General features: G+C 38.1%; 1 protein-coding gene across 1 annotated transcript in view; it reads left to right on the forward strand.

Moving 5' to 3' along the window:
- Nucleotides 1–15,983, forward strand: part of rpap2 (RNA polymerase II associated protein 2) — a 48,076-nt gene extending 32,093 nt beyond the window's left edge. The window contains exons 11-12 of the mRNA XM_055641409.1: nt 14,428–14,585; nt 15,818–15,983. Coding sequence (XP_055497384.1) covers nt 14,428–14,581 — 154 coding nt within the window. The 3' untranslated portion in view covers nt 14,582–14,585; nt 15,818–15,983. The remainder of the gene's footprint in view (nt 1–14,427; nt 14,586–15,817) is intronic.
- Nucleotides 15,984–18,967: the final 2,984 nt, after the last annotated feature.

Consider the following 18,967-nt stretch of genomic DNA (forward strand, 5'->3'; position numbering starts at 1 on the left):
TCTTCCAGCAGTTTATAATTGCTCCATGTTCCATTATCTGTAGTCTTGTGTGCCCAATTCTTGGTTTGCTCTATGCGCACTCCATCATACTGACCACTTGATGGCTCTGCTAAAGCAGTATAAGCATGGAAACATAAATGTGTTTCACAATGACATTGATTTTATGACCAGGCGGACTCATCATTGATCTAAGAATGCTCAGTAAAGGGCCTGCCCCACTTGGTGATTTTTTTCGGCGACTGTCGGCATAATTGACTGACGTATCAGGTCACAGAAAAAGTCGCGGCATGACGACATATCGACACGTGGTGTCTCCTCAAGTGTCGCCACTTTTGGTTTTGCCGCCGCTGGATTTTGAAATGTTCAAAATATTTCAGCGACCCTGATATGTCAGTCAATGACGCCGGCAGTCACCGAAAAAATCGCCAAGTGGGACAGGCCCTTTGGCTTCAGGCTAGATCCCACCTCATCTGTTGAAGTTGGCTCTCCACCAGTTAGGACTGCACCTTCCACCTCTGCGTTTCTAGTCTAAACGTTGTGATCACTGTACTATAAGAATTCCCTCACTGACATTTCACCCAACATATTGCCTAAACACAGGTCCTACACCACCTCCTTCCTTTTTTTTCCTGATAAAATACGGATGAAAGAAGTACATCTGAACACATTAAAGATTCCACCTCTTCTTTGCCTTCTAAAATTGTCCCAATCGATGCTCTGACATGTGGCGTTGCAGTCCCTGTACTCCCGAACAGTCAGAAAACCATCCACACTCGCACTATACTCCGGGATGTCTTCATGTCCCCGCAAACACCGAGATCATTGCACTCACGGCATTTCCTCTGAGTCCTCACCAGTGCAGGCATCACGTCCATCTTGTTTTTTCGGTGACCTAACATCCCCCACTGTGATGGAAGGCAAATAACTTATACCTTCTTTCCTCCAAAAGTGGTAAAAAGCTAATTTAACTACATTGGGCATTGGAGAGCAGCAGAAAATTATTTTGGCCCATTGCAGGATTCAGAGGGCTAATATTGAAAGTAATCTCTGGAAAAAGACTGAAGGGATAGATTTGCTCCAGTTTGTACTCCATTGGATGCTGCTCAGTTGTGAGCAATATATTTCACTATAAAAATGGTGAGGATATGGTTTCTGATATCTACAATTCCAAAACAGAACATCCCATCTCCAATCACCGATAATTGAGGCAAACATAATGGGCGGAAAATTCATTGTTCATCCTTACTGAAATGCAAAACTATGCACGTGCTTTTGTCACAAGGATGTGATTTGGGAAATCTTCTGCTAGGTTTTGTTCCTTAGGATTTAAAAATCATTTTGATCTTTCAGTAAGGTTGCTCAATGAATTTTAAGTTTGCTTCAGTTATAGTCAAGAAGATGGAGTGGATCAAAAGAACCTGAATAGAGGAATATTACCTGAGACACTCAAAATGGTATTCGGGAAATTTATTTTTATTTTTTGAGGAACTTACTGTTTTGGTGGGTGAGGTAAAGCATTAGGAATTATTTAGATAGTTGCACGTGTTATTAAAGGAACCTGTTCTTTTCTCAAGGATAGATATATGGTAAATTGCTTTGTTGGATTACAAATTGGCTACCTTCCCGTAGGCATACTATGGATGATTGTAGATCCATCTTGAGAACAATCATGATTTTGCCATTGACGTTTACATACTTCATTAATGACAGATATAAATATTGGGGAAATGATCCAAACATTTGGATAAGCATTAAATCTGTGAATCAGAATAAAACTATTTAATGCATTCTTGATGTGATGGAGAAACAGGCTTACATCTCTTAGCCAGGAAATAATATTAAGCTTGCGGTAAATTCATCTTGTCTATAGCAACCTGACAAAAGTCATCAAGTTAGTTTTACCATTTTACATGTACAGAACAAATGTCGGTAAAGAAAATTAGATTTTCATTTTGTTTTTGTCATTCTAGCAAGCCGAGGGTGAAGTTGATCTGTTGAGAGAATACAGACAGCTTGTATAATAATAATAATAATAAATTTTATTTATGGGCGCCTTTCAAGAGTCTCAAGGACACCTTACAAAAATTTAGCAGGTGGAGGAAAAACATGTAAGGGGAATGAAATAAATAGTAGAGACATGACTAGTACACAAAGTAAAGACAGAATTCAATTCAAAACACAATATGAGGCAATTAATGCACAGATGAAAAGGGAGGGGGACGTGGGGCTAAGGATAGGCAGAGGTGAAGAGATGGGTCTTGGGACTGGAAGGTGGTGAGGGACACGGAATTGCGGATCAGTTGGGGGAGGGAGTTCCAGAGCCTGGGAGCTGCCCTGGAGAAGGCTCTGTCCCCAAAACTGCGGAGGTTGGACTTGTGGATGGAGAGGAGACCGGCTGATGTGGATCTGAGGGACCGTGAGGGTTGGTAGGGGGGGAGAGGAGGTCAGTGAGATATGGGGGGGGCAGATGGTGGAGGGCTTTGTAAGTGAGGATCAGGATTTTGTAGATGATCCGGTGGGAGATGGGAAGCCAGTGAAGTTGTTTGTGGACTGGAGTGATGTGATGCCAGGATTTGGTGTGGGTGATAAGTCGGGCGGCTGCGTTCTGGACCAGTTGGAGTCGGTTGATGTAGGTGGAGCTGATGCCAAGGAGAAGTGAGTTGCAATAGTCCAGTCGGGAGGAGATGAAGGCATGGATGAGTCTTTCAGCAGCGGGAGGTGTGAGAGAGGGTCTGAGTTTGGCGATGTTGCGGAGATGAAAGAAGGAGGTTTTAATGACATGGCGGATGTGAGACTTGATGTATGTGTTTGGACAGGGGGAAGGGAAATTAGAAAGGTGTAATATGATGTACATATTATGGAGACACTGAAGTGTAAGACTAAAGGGAGTATTAGTTATAATTGTGGCAAGTTGCAGGCTTTCTATGGACCACAGTGAAATTAAATGACAATACAATAAGCTTAAACAGTAATAAAACTGATTATTTGTGAACTTTAAAAGTGAAATTGTGCAAAGTTTCAGCAGCAATGAGATGTCTAAATAATTTAAATGTTTCAATTACAGTCTTGTTCTGTAGAGTATTTACTATCCTGCCGGTCTCAAGCTTATTACCCAGTTATCTACCGATTGACGGCTTGATGTCTGCAGTGGCTTTGCTTTATCCAGCTGCTGAGAGAAACTGCATATGTTTATGGAGCTAAATATTGTCAATTTGATTATTGCTTTAGAAAGTATTAAAACTACAATAAATTTTATGAATATTATCTTTATAGTTTGTACAGGTGAGCACTTTTTCATGGTTGTATCTTGATAGAGCTATAACTTACTGCTGTGGATTCTCACCTGTCTGTGTACAGTTCTGAAAATGACCCGATACCCATGTACACTTCTGAAAACTCCCTAGTGTGAGTGGGATAGTGTTAATGTAAGGTGGCCAGTGCAGACTCGGTGGGACAAAGGGCCTGTTTCCATGCTGTATCTCTAAACTAATCTAAACTAAAGTAAAGTTCAGAAATAACATTGAAAAATGTAAAATGTATAGATTTGTTTAAATTTTAATTGAAGCCCTGCTGAAAAGTTGGATATACTGTATACTGCACTTAATTGAAATTAAGGTTTTCTAATGTCCTAAGTATTGTTTGAAGGATCAAAATAAATAATTACAATTTCTTGTATATCATGCAAATGATTTGTAAATTCCCTTTTCCTCAGTTGGGCTGTGAAGAAATGCAGGTTTATTCAACCAGAAAATAGTTAATGCATGTAATTAACCTTCCAACCCCTTTTACAAAACGTTACTTTCATACTAATGTAATTCCTCTCGTGATTTTTTTTTGTAGTTTGGTAATGTGACAATGTGTGTGATCATTTGCGCTGTAACATATAACTTATTATTATTGGATATGTAAAGTCAATTAACAATTGTTATAAACTATAACAAGTGGGGATGGAGGGGTTATGGGATTGGTGTGTGGGTAGGTGGGTCAATGAGAGCCTTTATGTATGTTATGTCTTGTGCTGTATGTTTTATGTTGGACCCCCTCGAAAACGAGATGACTGTCCATCTCAAGGGGTTATCCATGAATAAACTTGTTTCAACCTTGTTTCAAACATTGGCATAAAATTGAACACATGCTCTTCTTCTCAATTTTACAATTTCTGAAGTTGCAATTTGGTTGCAGTATACATTTTGTGAAGTGGCTGTGAATTGCAAAGAAGAAAATTAAGAATTATTAATTATGGAAATGATGAATTCTCTGCTCTTAATTTTCTTATGTCAGTTTTTATGCCCTTTGTGATTAATACCTTCAATTCAATGATTACAAATTATTTGCACTTCCTTATCTTAGGTGGTTGGCAGCTGACAATCAGGCATAACATTTTATTAATTTGAAGTAAAGCCAGCTGCAGAGAGTTTCTGGTTTGGCTATAATCAGATTTTGTAACTTAATTTGGCCATAATAAAAGTAACTTATTTGTACAGTATGCTGAAGTTTGATTATCACTTTAAAGGCTGTCAAAGATTGGTTCGGTGGGTAGTGTATTCCAGTTAAAAGAAACAAACGGCTGGAGGAACTCTGCAGGTCAAGTAGCATCTGTGGATGGAAAGGGGTGGTCAGTGTTTTGGATCGGGTCCCTGTTGCGAGACCTGAGGAACCCACTGAGTTCCTCCAACTGTTTACTTTTTGCTCCAGATTCCAGCGTCAGCAATTTCTCGTGTCTTCAATATATTTCACTCTTATGTAACTTCCGCATATTAATGTTTTTAGACTTTTGTATTTTAAGCAAATATAGATTCAAATCATTTTATTGATATTTAAGCCCCCTCCCCAAGAACATAACGATGAGTTATAAGGCTAGTAGCAGCTACATCAAGTAGCTAGGAGAACCAATCTGTTATCATTTACTAGAGGAACTGAATACCAGATTAAACCGGCTGAACGTCAGTTAGGTGTTAGGGTGTCAGTAACACATGTGGAATACTGTGTACAGTATTGGTTTTATTTATGAAAGTGTTAATGGGTGGGACACAGTTCAGAGAACGTTTACTTGACTAATAGCTCCAATTTGGTGGATTTAATGATTCTCAGAGATAATGTAAGGACCATGGAAAGTCTTGTGAAGAAAGAATTAAGAGTAACCTGGCCTTAATTTAGCTTTCACATATTTTCAGATTTTTTAATCTTAGATTTTGTTCATAACTTTAATTCAAAAGCATTGAATTTTCTTACTCCAATAGTTTTAGTAATCATTGATGTTTAACTATGGAAGCCGCATAAATTTCAGTAGTTGATTTTCCCAATTTGATTTTACTACAAGCAGCTTACTTTTCATTACAATTTTGAACATAAGCAATTTTCTCTCCCTGTCTTTGCAAACAAAAAGGTCCAGATAAGAACGTGAATATCAAAATAAACTCATAATTACTTGACCTGTTGCCATTCTGCTTTTTAGTTACATACATTCTAGATTCAGTATAAAACAGTTCCTCTGTGATCCAGCCTGGATATAATGCAATGACCTTGCTCTTACGTTTGTGTGCTATGTAACCACCTGTAGTGGGAGCAATTGTTCAATTGACACTTGGAGGAGCAGTGTCAATTGTAAAAGCACTCTTGCTTAGAAAATAAACTGCATTCATCTTGTCATTGATCAAAGCAGGTTTTTATTATTTTTATTAACTCAATTTTTTGATATAAAATTCAACCTAATGTACTTTCATATATTAGTTGCAAACTATGATAGACCAACATTTGTCATCTCTTACTCAAGAAAATCATGTGAATGTTACTTTTAAAGTTTCCTGTTGCATACTCGACAGAGTTGTGGTGTCAGGTGAAACATTAATAAAGATAGTGATTTATGACCTGCAGGTGCAAGAAAGTGCAGGCCAGTAGCATTTTTTTTGCAACGAGAGATGACGAGAAAATAATGATTCAAGTTCAAATGTATTATTGTTCTCTGTTGTATACTGCTTTTATGTACATCTGAAAGCGGGTGGAACTTGCTGAAAGGTAATGGTTCCAAGCTAAACTGGTAGCACTTCAGTGTAAATGCCACCATTCTGGCATAAAATCTCGGATTTGGTGGTTGCTCTTTCAGGGTTTTGCTGAGGTTCCAATGTAGTCCAGCAGTGAAATGTAAATGCTGTAGTTTCCCAGCAATTTATGCAGGGGAATCATTCCATTAAACATGCACCATGTTGGACCTGACAAAGGAACTGCTTGTCCATTCCCATTTTAATGAAGAGGAATGATGAGGAACCAGAGTCGATTAAGAATTATTAAATTGTTTTAATTCTTGTTATTTACATTTTTAATAATCTTCATAATTCTAGTTTCACATTTTTCAAAGCAGTATTTTTGAAACATTCACAGTCCTCTACAGCCATAACACAGGGCCTTGCTGTTTAGGATTGGAACAAAGAGTACATACAAACAAGTTGACACCAGTAGATCTATACCTACCCCAGTTTGTCAACGACCCATCCCTGTAACTGTCATTTTTACCCTCTTTAACTTTCTTTCTCTCAACTTCATTTTTCTTTCCAACCGTCAGCTTTATTTTCTGGCTTTGCCCCTTTTGCTCATACTATGGTCTCATTTCCTTTAGAATTTACTTCAGATTTTAGAGAGAGAGTGTAGAAACCTGCCTGCGTTTGGCCCATATCCCTCTAAACCTATCAATGTACCTGTCCAAATGTTTCTTAAAAGCTGCAATAGTACCTGCCTCAACTACCTCCTCTGGCAGCTCATTCCATTCAACCAACTGTGTTAAAAAGTTACCTGAGGATCCCTGAGAATCCTATTAAATCTTTCCCTCCTAACTTTAAACCTATGTTCTCTATTCCCCTACTCTGGGCAGGAAACTGTGCGTCTACCAGATGTATTCCTCTCATGATTTGTAGGTCAGGCAGCATTTGTGGAAAAAGAAGCAGTAATACTTCAGTTTGAAGACTCTTTGTTAGAACTGAGAAAGATGAAGCATCTCTAACCTGGTCCAGCAGTTGCACTTCTTAGCATCCCTGTTGGGAAACTAGTTGTGACTTACATGTCTTTGTTCTCACACTGGAACCCTGACTTCTGGTGTGGACAAAACTAGCAATTCCTGGCAGAATTGGCAGTTTTGTTAAATTGGAACGTTTGAGCCAATATTATAATGACAAAATACTTTTTGATCCTTTGTATATCTTATTTTTTAAAGGTGTTTTGAGGCAATTTGATTTTGTCAGTAGGCCTTGAACAGTAGGCCTTGAACAGTAGTGTCAGATTTATTATGAATCAAAAAGTAGCTGTGTTTTCTGAATAAGATTAGGATTTATATTTGTAGTCAATGTTTTTAATACCTTTACTGGCCTTGAACAAACACTTTAAACTGTTCAAATCGATTGCCCGATAGGCATTGCCTTTTCAGGACCCTTCCATCAAATATTAATCACTTCTAATGGAAACTCATGACCCTGGAGAGTACATTCAGAGAGCAGCATTGCTATATTTTAATTTATCTTTCGTTTGGATATAGCATGGTAGTGAGCATGTGATGATTTAAGTGATGAAAGATTTTTGACATTTAGACTGCTTTTTAATGGAAGGAATTGGTTTGAATTGTTTGCTGCTAGTTTGGTGCTTCTGCCATCCAAGGAGGGGAACAAACATTTTCTGCCAATTCTTTTTTCCACTTGTGTCAATTTATAACGCATGACAAGAACAAACAACAGCACAAAGACCAGCTGGTTTCATGAACCTACTTCAGTAATATGTTCTGGAGGACTATAACCCCACATTTCTACCCCAGTCCACAATTACACAGTCCCCTGTAGGTAGATCCCTCTTAGTAGTTTCAGTTATTTTAACAGGATTAATCTTGTAACTCTTCCAAGGTTCCTTTATCATCTGAAATGTAGATATGTAAAACCATGCTAAATCATTACTAGTGACAGAGATTGTAGTAAACAATGATGTATTTGCCCTGCTCTCCTCAATTCACAACTGATCCCCAATGATGGCCTATCAAAGTTATTAGGTAATAATGTGAAATTATTTGCAGTTCTTAAGGAATCACATGTCATTATAGCCTTTTATATAACATTATACACTGATCCTTTGAAGCAGAATTTGGGTACCTTGTAACAACACAGTTAAGCCCATGGCTATTTTGGTTATGAACTCTTCAAAGAAATAGAAAGGTATTGGATTGCTGTAACATCATATTACTTCTCTAAGAAGATCCGGGCCACTTGACTTTAATTTCCTTTCTCATGTTATATCATCAAACAAGACAGATATTTTGGCATGTAGCAGGCCACTTCAATAATAAGGTGTTAGAATGTTCAGATAATAATTTATTAATATTTGAAGATTTTTCCAGGACACGGTAAACAGACCTTGTTTTTGTTTAAAAATGTCCTCTGATTCTATTCTATGTGTCTTTCAATCTTTAACTACTTCAACAGATATCTGATTTTAATAAATAGTGATATAGAGAGGATGGTGAAGAGGTTACACAAAAAAGCTGGAGAAACTCAGCGGGTGCAGCAACATCTATGGAGCGAAGGAAATAGGCAACGTTTCGGGCCGAAACCCTTCTTCAGACGTCTGAAGAAGGATTTCGGCCCGAAACGTTGCCTATTTCCTTCGCTCCATAGATGTTGCTGCACCCGCTGAGTTTCTCCAGCTTTTTTGTGTACCTTCGATTCTCCAGCATCTGCAGTTCCTTCTTAAACATTGTGAAGAGGTTGTTTGGTATGCTGGCCTTCATCGGTCAGGGCATTCAGTACAGGAAAAGACACTGATGGAGTAACTGGTGGCTCAGGCAGCATCCCTTGAGAGCATGGATAGGTGATGTTTCAAGTTGAGACTCTACTTCAGACTCAAAAAAAAGGTCCCCACCCGCAACGTCACCTATTCATGATCTACTGAGTTATTCCAGCACTTTGTGCCATTTTTTGTAAACCAACATCTGCGGTTCCTTGTTTCTGCATCGAGTACTGGAGACATTGGGACATTGGTGAAGCCACACTTGGTAGTATTGTGTACAGCTTTGATTACCCTGCTACGGGAAAGATTAAGTTGGAAAATGTGCAAAAAAGGATTTACAACAATGTTGCCAGGACTCAAGGGCCTGAATTATTGAGAGAGGTTGGGCAGGCTATGACTTTATTCCTTGGAGGTTAGGAGGCTGAGCAGTGATCTTGTCGAGTGGCAACTCCTTCCAAGCCTGTTCCATATACGCACCACATGTTAGGTGATGTGCATATGGAACAAGCTACAAGAGATAGTGGGAGAGGCAGGTACAATAAGAACACTTAAGAGATACGTGGACAGGTACATAAATGTTGGGAGGGATATGGACCTAATGTGGCCAATGAGGTCTAGCTTAGATGGGCTTCTTGATCAGTGTGGACTAGTTGGGCCAAACGGCTGTATTATCATGACCTGAAAGCCTCGCTTAATAACGCAAGGCGTACTTAATATGGAATTTGGAGTGCCATTATTATATAATCGCTTGTATTGGTATTCCTGGCCTGTGTAGTCCATTGACTGATATTCCATTGAAACCACCACCTTCAGCTGAGGCGCAGTAACTATCAAATAAGAGTTTGTATCTAAGACTCAGTTCTTTGCAATAAAGTAATCTGCTGCTACTTTATTGATTTTTTTTCTCTCTTTATAAAAACTTTGGGTAACCCCACGCTTTTCAATCAAATACTTCAAACTATTTTCAGAGGTGTTAGTCTGATGTACAATGCCATCTTTGTGGGAAGTATGATGCTATAAATATAATCTTTCACTTTATTTTATATTGCAGACTGGGTCTTAAGAGAGTACCTAAGTGCATCACACTTACAGTGCCCTCCGTAATGTTTGGGACAAAGACCCATCAATTATATATTTGCCTCTGTACTCCACAATTTGAGATTTGTAATAGAAAAAAATCACATGTGGTTAAAGTGCACATTGTCAGCTTTTATTAAAGGCCATTTTGGTTTCACCATGTAGAAATTACAGCTGTGTTTATACATTTCAGGGCACCATAATGTTTGGGACACATGTCTTCACAGGTTGTTTGTAATTGCTCAGGTGTGTTTAAATGCCTCCTTAATGCAGGTATAAGAGAGCCCTCAGCACCTAGTCTTCCCTCCAGTCTTTCCATCACCTTTGGATTTTTTAACTTGCTGTTTATCAACATGAGGACCAAAGTTGTGCCAATGAAAGTCAAAGAAGCCATTATGAGTGAGAAACAAGAATAGCACTGTAAGAGACATCAGCCAAACCAAAATCAACCTTGGAACATCATTAAGACGAAAGAGAGCACTGGTGAGCTCAACCAAAATGTATAAAAATAGTCTTTATTAAAATCTGACAATGTACACTTTAACCACATGAGATTTTTTTCTATTACAAATCTCAAATTGTGGAGTACAGAGGCGAATAAATAAATGATGGGTCTTTGTCCCAAACATCGTGGAGGGCACTGTAGTTTTGTTTAAATAGTGCATTCAATCTCCTATTGAACTGCTTTGAAAGTGTATTCCAGTACTTTCCAGAGATGTTGAATCCATTTCATCAGCACTCATGTGAATTGCTGTTGTCATGTTGTCACTGCAATAAATTGCCGCACACTGCTAAGTGCCAGGTTCAGTACATGATCATGTTGCTGCCAAAACAGCATGCATATTTATCTTTCTTTCATTATATTTTCATTAATGTGGCACATATCATATTCTGACTATCTTGCATCTTGCTCAATGAAGTTGCTCTATCACGTTTTCCCACTAGCTATTCCCAAGCCCACCTTTATAATGCCCATGCAGCTTGCAAATGGACCCATCCATCAATAATCAAGTAATATTTGAGTATAGGAGCAGGGAGGTTCTACTGCAGTTGTACAGGGTCTTGGTGAGACCACACCTGGAGTATAGCGTACAGTGTTGGTCTCCTAATCTGAGGAAAGACATTCTTGACATAGAGGGAGTACAGAGAAGGTTCACCAGACTGATTCCTGAGATGGCAGGACTTTCATATGAAGAAAGACTGGATTGTACTCGCTAGATTTTAGAAGATTGAGGGGGGATCTTATAGAAACTTACAAAATTCTTAAGGGGTTGGACAGGCTAGATGCTGGAAGATTATTTCTGATGTTGGGGAAGTCCAGAACAAGGGGTCACAGTTTAAGGATAAGAGGGAAGTCTTTTATGACCGAGATGAGAAAATCATTTTTTTACACAGAGAGTGGTGAATCTGTGGAATTCTCTGCCACAGAAGGAAGTTGAGGCCAGTTCATTGGCTGGATTTAAGCGGGAGTTGGATGTGGCCTTTGGGGCTAAAGGGATCAGGGGGTATGGAGAGAAGGCAGGTATGGGATATTGATTTGGATGATCACCCATGATCATATTGAATGGCTGTGCAGACTCGAAGGGCCGAATGGCCTACTCCTGCACCTATTTTCTATGTTTCTTTGTTTCTATGTAATACCTCAACTTGTTGCACAGGGCAAAATTTACTATAGACTCTGGCTTGCTTTCTTAATTATATGTTCTGGCCAAAACCTACATTTTAAAAAGAATACATTTGCCTCCTGATACTTTAAGTTGGAAGACTGCATTTTGTCCTTACTTCCAGCTTTGTTCTGTAGTTATCCTCCAGTATCTACATTTTCTTAAAATTATCCTGTGCAGCTAGATAGCACTATCTCAGTACACATGACAATAATAAACTAATAACCAATATCAAATGTAAAACTCAGCAGATCACATTGGCAACTCCATATAATACAAGGGCAATAGGTCTATGCAAAACATGTACAACTAAAATAAATTAATACAGCAAAAGATGAAGATGATAGAATCTATTCTAAATTTTGATCTACAAAGTTTTACATCTAATTTTTATGGGCGTAGAATCTATTCTAAATTTTGATCTACAAATTTTATTTTTAGACTTTCAATTTTCAACATGAATTTTGGGGAACTAAATGATAATTTAAATAAGATTTTGTTTTTAACTCTTCCCTATCTTTGCACTACATTCAGATTTTGGAGTTTAAGAAGGAACTGCAGATGCTGGAAAATCGAAGGTACACAAAAAAGCTGGAGAAACTCAGCGGGTGCAGCAGCATCTATGGAGCAGGTGCAGCAGCATCTACGGAACATCAGTCTGAAGAAGGGTTTCGGCCTGAAACGTTGCCTTTTTCCTTCGCTCCATAGATGCTGCTGCACCCGCTGAGTTTCTCCAGCTTTTTTGTGTACATTCAGATTTTGGATCCTGCTTTGAAAACCATAAACTTTCAGTATGTGGATGAGGTGTTACAACTCATCCATACTTTTGTTCCTTTTGTATTTGCTTATTTCAAGCTGGTTTTACTACATGTTTGTTTAATGTGTTTATTACCAGTGTTTACGGGGCATCCTCTAATAACCCTTGAAATGAGTGCTGCCCTGCTGGACTTTTGCAGAGAGTTAAGAGGATTGTTGTTTGGGAATAGATAGTAAGGTATTCAGATTTACTTGATGACAAACTGAACCAGGTGGATTATACAGCAATCTGGTAATTTTGTGTCTGCTGTTACCTATTTTTTCTGTTCCATATTTGTTTAGCTGCCTGGATTTTTGCTTGACCTGCTAAATTACTCCAGTGCTTGGTGTGTTTCTTTTGTAAACCCACAACTGGAGTTCCTTGTGTCTGGATTTTTACATTTACATTTGCATTCACAAAATCAGTACATAGACTTATTGATTGAAAGTGACAATTAAAACTATGTTCTCAAGACTACAAACTTAATTCCTTTCTCTTGAACAACAAGTCTCTGTTTATTGACACGTATTAGAGTCATACAGCGTGGAAACAGGCCCTTCGGCCTAACTTGCCCACGCTAACCAATTGTTAACGAGTGTGAAGTAATTTTTGTTCTGTTAATCATTAATTTGAAAAAAAATCAAATAAAATAACCTATAGTTCCAGAATTTTGTGCAAATAGTAAACCTTTATCAAAATTGATATTGGTATTTTTATTAATTTGGGAGGAGCAAATTTGGCAATTGGTCATGTCTTTGACACAATCAATAATGACACATCCCGATCAGAGATTTTCTCTCAGAAAGTAAATTGACTGTAATCTGGTAAATGTAGTCTTTAAGACTAAATGCCTCTCTACTGACTAGCTCTGATAAATGTATTTTTTAAACGTTTGATGTGGGGCAAATCCTCAGATTGTAGCAGAAAAGCAGCATTGATTCCAGATTATTTTTCCTAGATGCCCTTACTTCTCAATTTATTTTATTTAAAGAGGTGTGCGTCTGTTTATACAACCCTCAGCAGCTTGTTTACAGAAAGTTGCAGGTCGATGAAAATCTCACGTTACCCATATGTTGCAGGCTATTTCAGGTAATAGCTCTGGCTGGTAAATAATGTTAAATTTGACATCTTGCAAGCCTGAGTGTTTGAGGCGCAAGATTTGTACAGTTTGTTGTTTCAAGTTGAAACTTGCTGAAGTTGTATGCTTTGAATTTGTATGCATCACTGATTTGTAGGGTAATGCAGAGCCTGATTACATCACTAAGTTCCAAAATTCTTCTCTGGCTTGTAAAATACAAAACAAGACATAAGGTTTGAACTCAAAACTGGATAAATGACATAATGGGGACATTGTGTAGGAAGGAATGGCAGATGCTGGTTTAAACCGAAGTGAGACATAAAATACTGGAGTAACTCAGCGGGACAGGAATAATCTCTGGAGAGAAGGAGTGGGTGCATTGAACTTAACTTTCAGATGTTAAACACTTAGGCATGTTTCATTGTTGCCTTCGCTGAATATATATTGTGTTCCAAGACATCACAGTTGCAATATGAATGGCGTCATTGCAAGTCCAATTCATGGTAGTAAAATACTGTAACATATTTTGAACATATGATTGAAGTTCAAATTCAAAGATGTATTTCAAGATTTCTTGCAGTTACATATTTTACTATCACCTTTCTCAAATAACCACAGGAGATACACATTAAGGTATAATGTATAAAATATTCTGTATATTGAGGTTGCTTGGTGTTCCAAATTCATCCATTTTATTGTTCTTATTGGTTGGCTATTATTTATTATTCTTAAATGGTTGAGATTTTTATTTTACCATCTTTTGTTTCTGCTGGTTGATCCTGATAGGAGGTGTGAAAAAAGATGGATCATTGCGACTTTGTTGAATACTTTTTGTAACTTTGTTGGTGCCCTATACATGGCGACTCTTTAAATACATGTGTATTGTATGCAAAGCAAAGAATTTAATTGTACCAAGTACATGTGACAGTAAAGTATAAATCATTCAATTGAAATTGATTGAAAAAATGGATGCAGAAAATCTTTTTAAGATGCTATATCAATCTTAAATTCATGAGTTTGTAATGTTCTTGCTTTCTGAAATTAATTTGATGCAGGCTGGATGTAAAGGTTTCACCCCTTCAGGAATCCCTGCAGACGCTCGCCTCAGAACCATTTGTATCTACGATTCTCAAGGAATTTCATATCCAGATTCAAGAGCTAGAGAACCTGAAGAATATTTTCAAATGCCATGATAGTGATCGAGGATGATAAGGTCAGACCAATGTTTGAAAACAAAAATAATCTAACTTGGTTTCAAATTATATTTCATGCCACACTTTCACGACCTAATTCACGGCCTCTGCCGAGTTTGCCCTTGACTCGTACTCGCAGCATGGTCGTCAGGAGGTCGTAGGTAGGTTGTGATGCTAGTCGTAGGCACTTGTGGCATCAAGTAGGTCGGGGTATTTTTCTAGCCTGATGAAAAACATCCACGAGTGAAAAAGATCGTGAATTAGATCGTGAAAGTGGAACAGGCCCTTAAGGATGCATGGAATTGTTGTCTGATAAGAGTTTTGTTCAAGTTTTATATGGAGATTTTGAAATATTGTGGATGATAATTTTAGTTCAGGGGAATGGTGGAGATACGAGATAATGGACTGAGGACTACGAGTGCCCCGGTCTCTGGGGAGGAGGCAGCCTCTCCAGACTTTCCAAGCCGCTGAGGGAATTGTTTCACCCGATGCCGGAGTTCCATCTTCACGGCAAGAGTGCCCTGAAAATTATCGGACTGGCTGCAAGGCCACAAATGGGCCCCGACCTCGGGTGTTTCAGAGGAAGAGGACTTAACTTTCTGGTGCCTTTCCCCACAGTGGAAATTTTTGATTCTGCTGTGGGGGAACGTTTGTGTTGAACTCTATAACGTGTTGTGTTCATTTTCTTTATTTTTTTACCTTTTTCTATGGTTTGTATGGAAACTTATTATTTATTTTATGTAAAGCACTTTGGTGTCAATGCGAGTTGACTTAAAACGTGCTATATAAATAAAACTTACTTATTTACTTACTTACTATATAAAAGGACAACACGAAGAAAAATGGATAGGTTACAATTCAATAGGAGCCAGAAAAACATTCCTGGATTGTCAATTCAGTGTAGTTTAACTTCTTTGAAACTGCCCCCCAATATGTCAATTTAGAGTCATAGTGTCATATTCCCATTATTCCATTTACCATTGTAATCGTATATTCAGATCTATTTCCATAATATTCAATGCTATAACTACTGAAGATTGCTAAACTGTGTCAATTGTAATTTAATGTGTTATTTATGTGGGCACATTAAGTTTTGACAGTTTTTGAAGTTATTTTGTTATTTTGCCCACCTTAATAAATTTACTTTTCCTGTAGTTTGTATGCACCACTGAATAACAAGTATTTGCATTTCTTGATTTTGCTCTAGATATAAAGAAATTTGGTTGCATTTAATATTTTTTGTTTATTTCAGTGGAACCCAAGATCACATCAACCGGAATTAATTCCTAAAAGATAAATGATGTAATGTATTTCCAAAATCCAAAGGTATACTGGTTGTATTTAAGCTACATTACCCAATGAAAATAAATTAAATTATGTCACATATCAATAACTAAATAAATCTACTCTTTATCTGCTACTTGTGTGATTTTTTTTAAACAAAATGGAACAATTGATGAGGAAAATATACTGATCAATAATAGGTAAGATGTACAAATGGCCAAACAGAAATGTAAAGGTTCTGTACCTCATAATTATTTCAGATTCTAGTTTTAGTATGTTTTCTCAGTTCTAGATGAGGGATGGTTTTAAATGTAGATACTGAAAAGTGAGGAAAAATTGATAACACAACTAATAATATGTAAGTTGATTAGCTATATTAGCAGCCACTAACTAATAACGTTAGCAGCAATTAAAATTAATTTGTTGACAGTCTTTGTAAAGTAAGCCTTTGCCCTGTTTAGATCACCATGCTTTAGCTTACACTTAAATATGACTCGAGTGGAAGTTAACACTGGCTGGTTTTTATGAAGTCATAGTGGTACAGCACAGAAACAGGCCCTTTGGCCCACCACATTCGTGTCCTCATCTATCTGTTGTCTTTAACCTTAATCATTTAGTTTTCAATATCCATCCTTGGCACACTGCTGCGACACCTTCATATTCCCCAACATCACAAATCAGAAGGGGCCCTGAATAGAATTAGGTTTATTTCACGTGTGTTGAGGTACAGCGAAAGACTTTGTTTTATATCCAAATAAATCAGATAATACTATGCCTAAATGCCATCAAGTCAAACTTAAATACAATATGACGAGCAAAGGGGAAGATACAGAGTTCTCAGCATTGTAGCATATCAATTCCATAGGCATAGTTCAATGTCTGCAATGGGGTAGAGGTGAATCAGACAGTATCCAAGCTTGGGGAAGGACCATTCAGAAGCCAGATGACAGAGGAGAAGAAGCTGTGCCTGAGTCTGGTGGTGTGAGCTTTCAAGCTTCTGCCCATAAGGGAGCAGGGAGAAAGAGGAATGACAGGTGTGGGAGTAGTCTTCGATTATGTTGGCTGCTTTGCTGAGGAAACGTAAAGTGTAGATGGAGTCAGTGGTACAGCATTTGGTCTGAATGATGGATTAGGCTACATCTACCACTGCAATTCATTTCGGTCTTGGCCAGAGCTGTTCCCAAACACAGCTATGATGCAACATCTCAACCAAAGCAAAATTAAGGTGCAAGACCTTTATTTAATATTATATTGATATAATTTAATATTCTATTTATCATTTAATTTTTTTAAATTTGAGTATTTTGCAGTTCAGCAAGTTAGTTATTTGAATCAGAATGAGTACAGGATGACAATACACTATTTCATTATTAAAGTGATCAATGTCATTTCAATTAATGATTTGGATGCAGCATATTAAAGTATTTGTAGCCTCTGTAACTTTGTTGTTAATTGAGGATCAAGTGTATGAACAACAACGCACTACATTTGCAGTGCAATGGTCCCAACTCTTTGATAAGCTTTCAAATTATCATTGCCAAATTGTTCTATTGTGAATTGTGAAATAAAGATAAACATTGATCAGTAAAGATATAGATATGCCATTTATTGTCACTATACATGTACAGTGAAATTGAAAGCTGCTCGTACTCAGTGCATACATATAATTTAGTACAAAAAACAAGAAACAGAAAAACAAAAAAACAGAAGGGAGAAGGGGGGGGGGGGGATAGGTGCACAATTCTGCGGCGCTACATACATATATACAGATGGAAGTCCGGGTGTTGGGCTGTGAAGTCAGTGCATGTGTGAATTTGAATTAAGAGTAGTTATAATTTTCGGAAAGCAACTATTCCTGAGTCTATTTGTCCTGGATTTGATGCACCTATAGCGCCTTCCAGAGGGCAGCAGGTCGAACAGTCCAAACGCAGGATGGGAGCTGTCTTTGATGATATTCTTTGCCCTGCTAAGGCAGCGGGAGGTGTAGATATCCATCAGGGAGGGGAGAGGGCAACCAATGATCTTCTGCGCTGTCCTAGTTACCCTCTGAAGCCTCTCCCTGTCTGCCATGGTGCAGCTGCCATACCATGCTGTAATGCAGTATGTCAGCAGGCTCTCGATGGACGAGCAGTAGAAGGTCAGCAGCAGGTTAGAGTCCAGGTTGTGCTTCCTGAGGACTCTCAGGAAGTGCAGCCGCTGCTGAGCCTTCTTGATGACCGCTGTCGTGTTGTCTGTCCAGGAGATATCAGCAGCGATGTGGCTATCTATATCTAAATCCATATAAACAAAAATTGAGGTAAATGAACAAGATGGGAATGATATTAGAGGGAGAATAGTTGATTAGTGCAATAGTGTTCACACTGGTATCTCAAGTAATACAGGCAACACCCCCACATTGCAGCAGTTGAAGCAATGGAAATTTCCCCTATGGAATTCACAAGTAGCTACCAAAATATCTAAGGTATGGAATAAAAATTTACGCTCGTGGAATTCACTTGTCAGTTTTCTTTCAACTCTCATTTCTTGATGCATGCGCAGATGATGTGGCTTAACATAACACAAAAGTGTGCTACAGGTGTTTTTTTCACATAATGCACTCTTCCCCTTAACACAGGTTGCCTGTTCCTAGATTTCAATCTCAGAGCAGAAACTAAGAATAGAAAGGAAACAGATAAAGTAGTTTCTTTCTTAGAAGTTCAAAGAGATTTGGCATGTCTTTTAATACTCTAACAAACTTATGCAGATGCACTTCAGAAAGTACCCTGACTGGGTTTATCACAGGGCCTGGTACAGCAGTTCCAATGCACATGAATAAAACAGGCTGCAAAGTGGTGGATTCAACCCAGTTCATCACAGGCATAGACCTCACCACCATTGAAAGCATCTATGTGGCACTGCCCCAAGTAGTTGGTATCTGTCATCAAGGATCCCCAAAACCTGCGCTATCCCCTATTCTTATTGCTACTTTCCTACAACCATTAGGTTCTTGAACCAATCTGTTGAATCGTAATCCTATCTCAGCAACAGAACACTAATACCATGGAAATTGCATTTGCATTAATGTCTTGCTTGTTTTTTAACTGTCTTTTTATTTTCACCATCTAAGTATAATTATGTT

The sequence above is a fragment of the Leucoraja erinacea genome, chromosome 10 (genome assembly GCF_028641065.1).
Source record: "Leucoraja erinacea ecotype New England chromosome 10, Leri_hhj_1, whole genome shotgun sequence".
Taxonomy (NCBI): Eukaryota; Metazoa; Chordata; class Chondrichthyes; order Rajiformes; family Rajidae; genus Leucoraja; species Leucoraja erinaceus.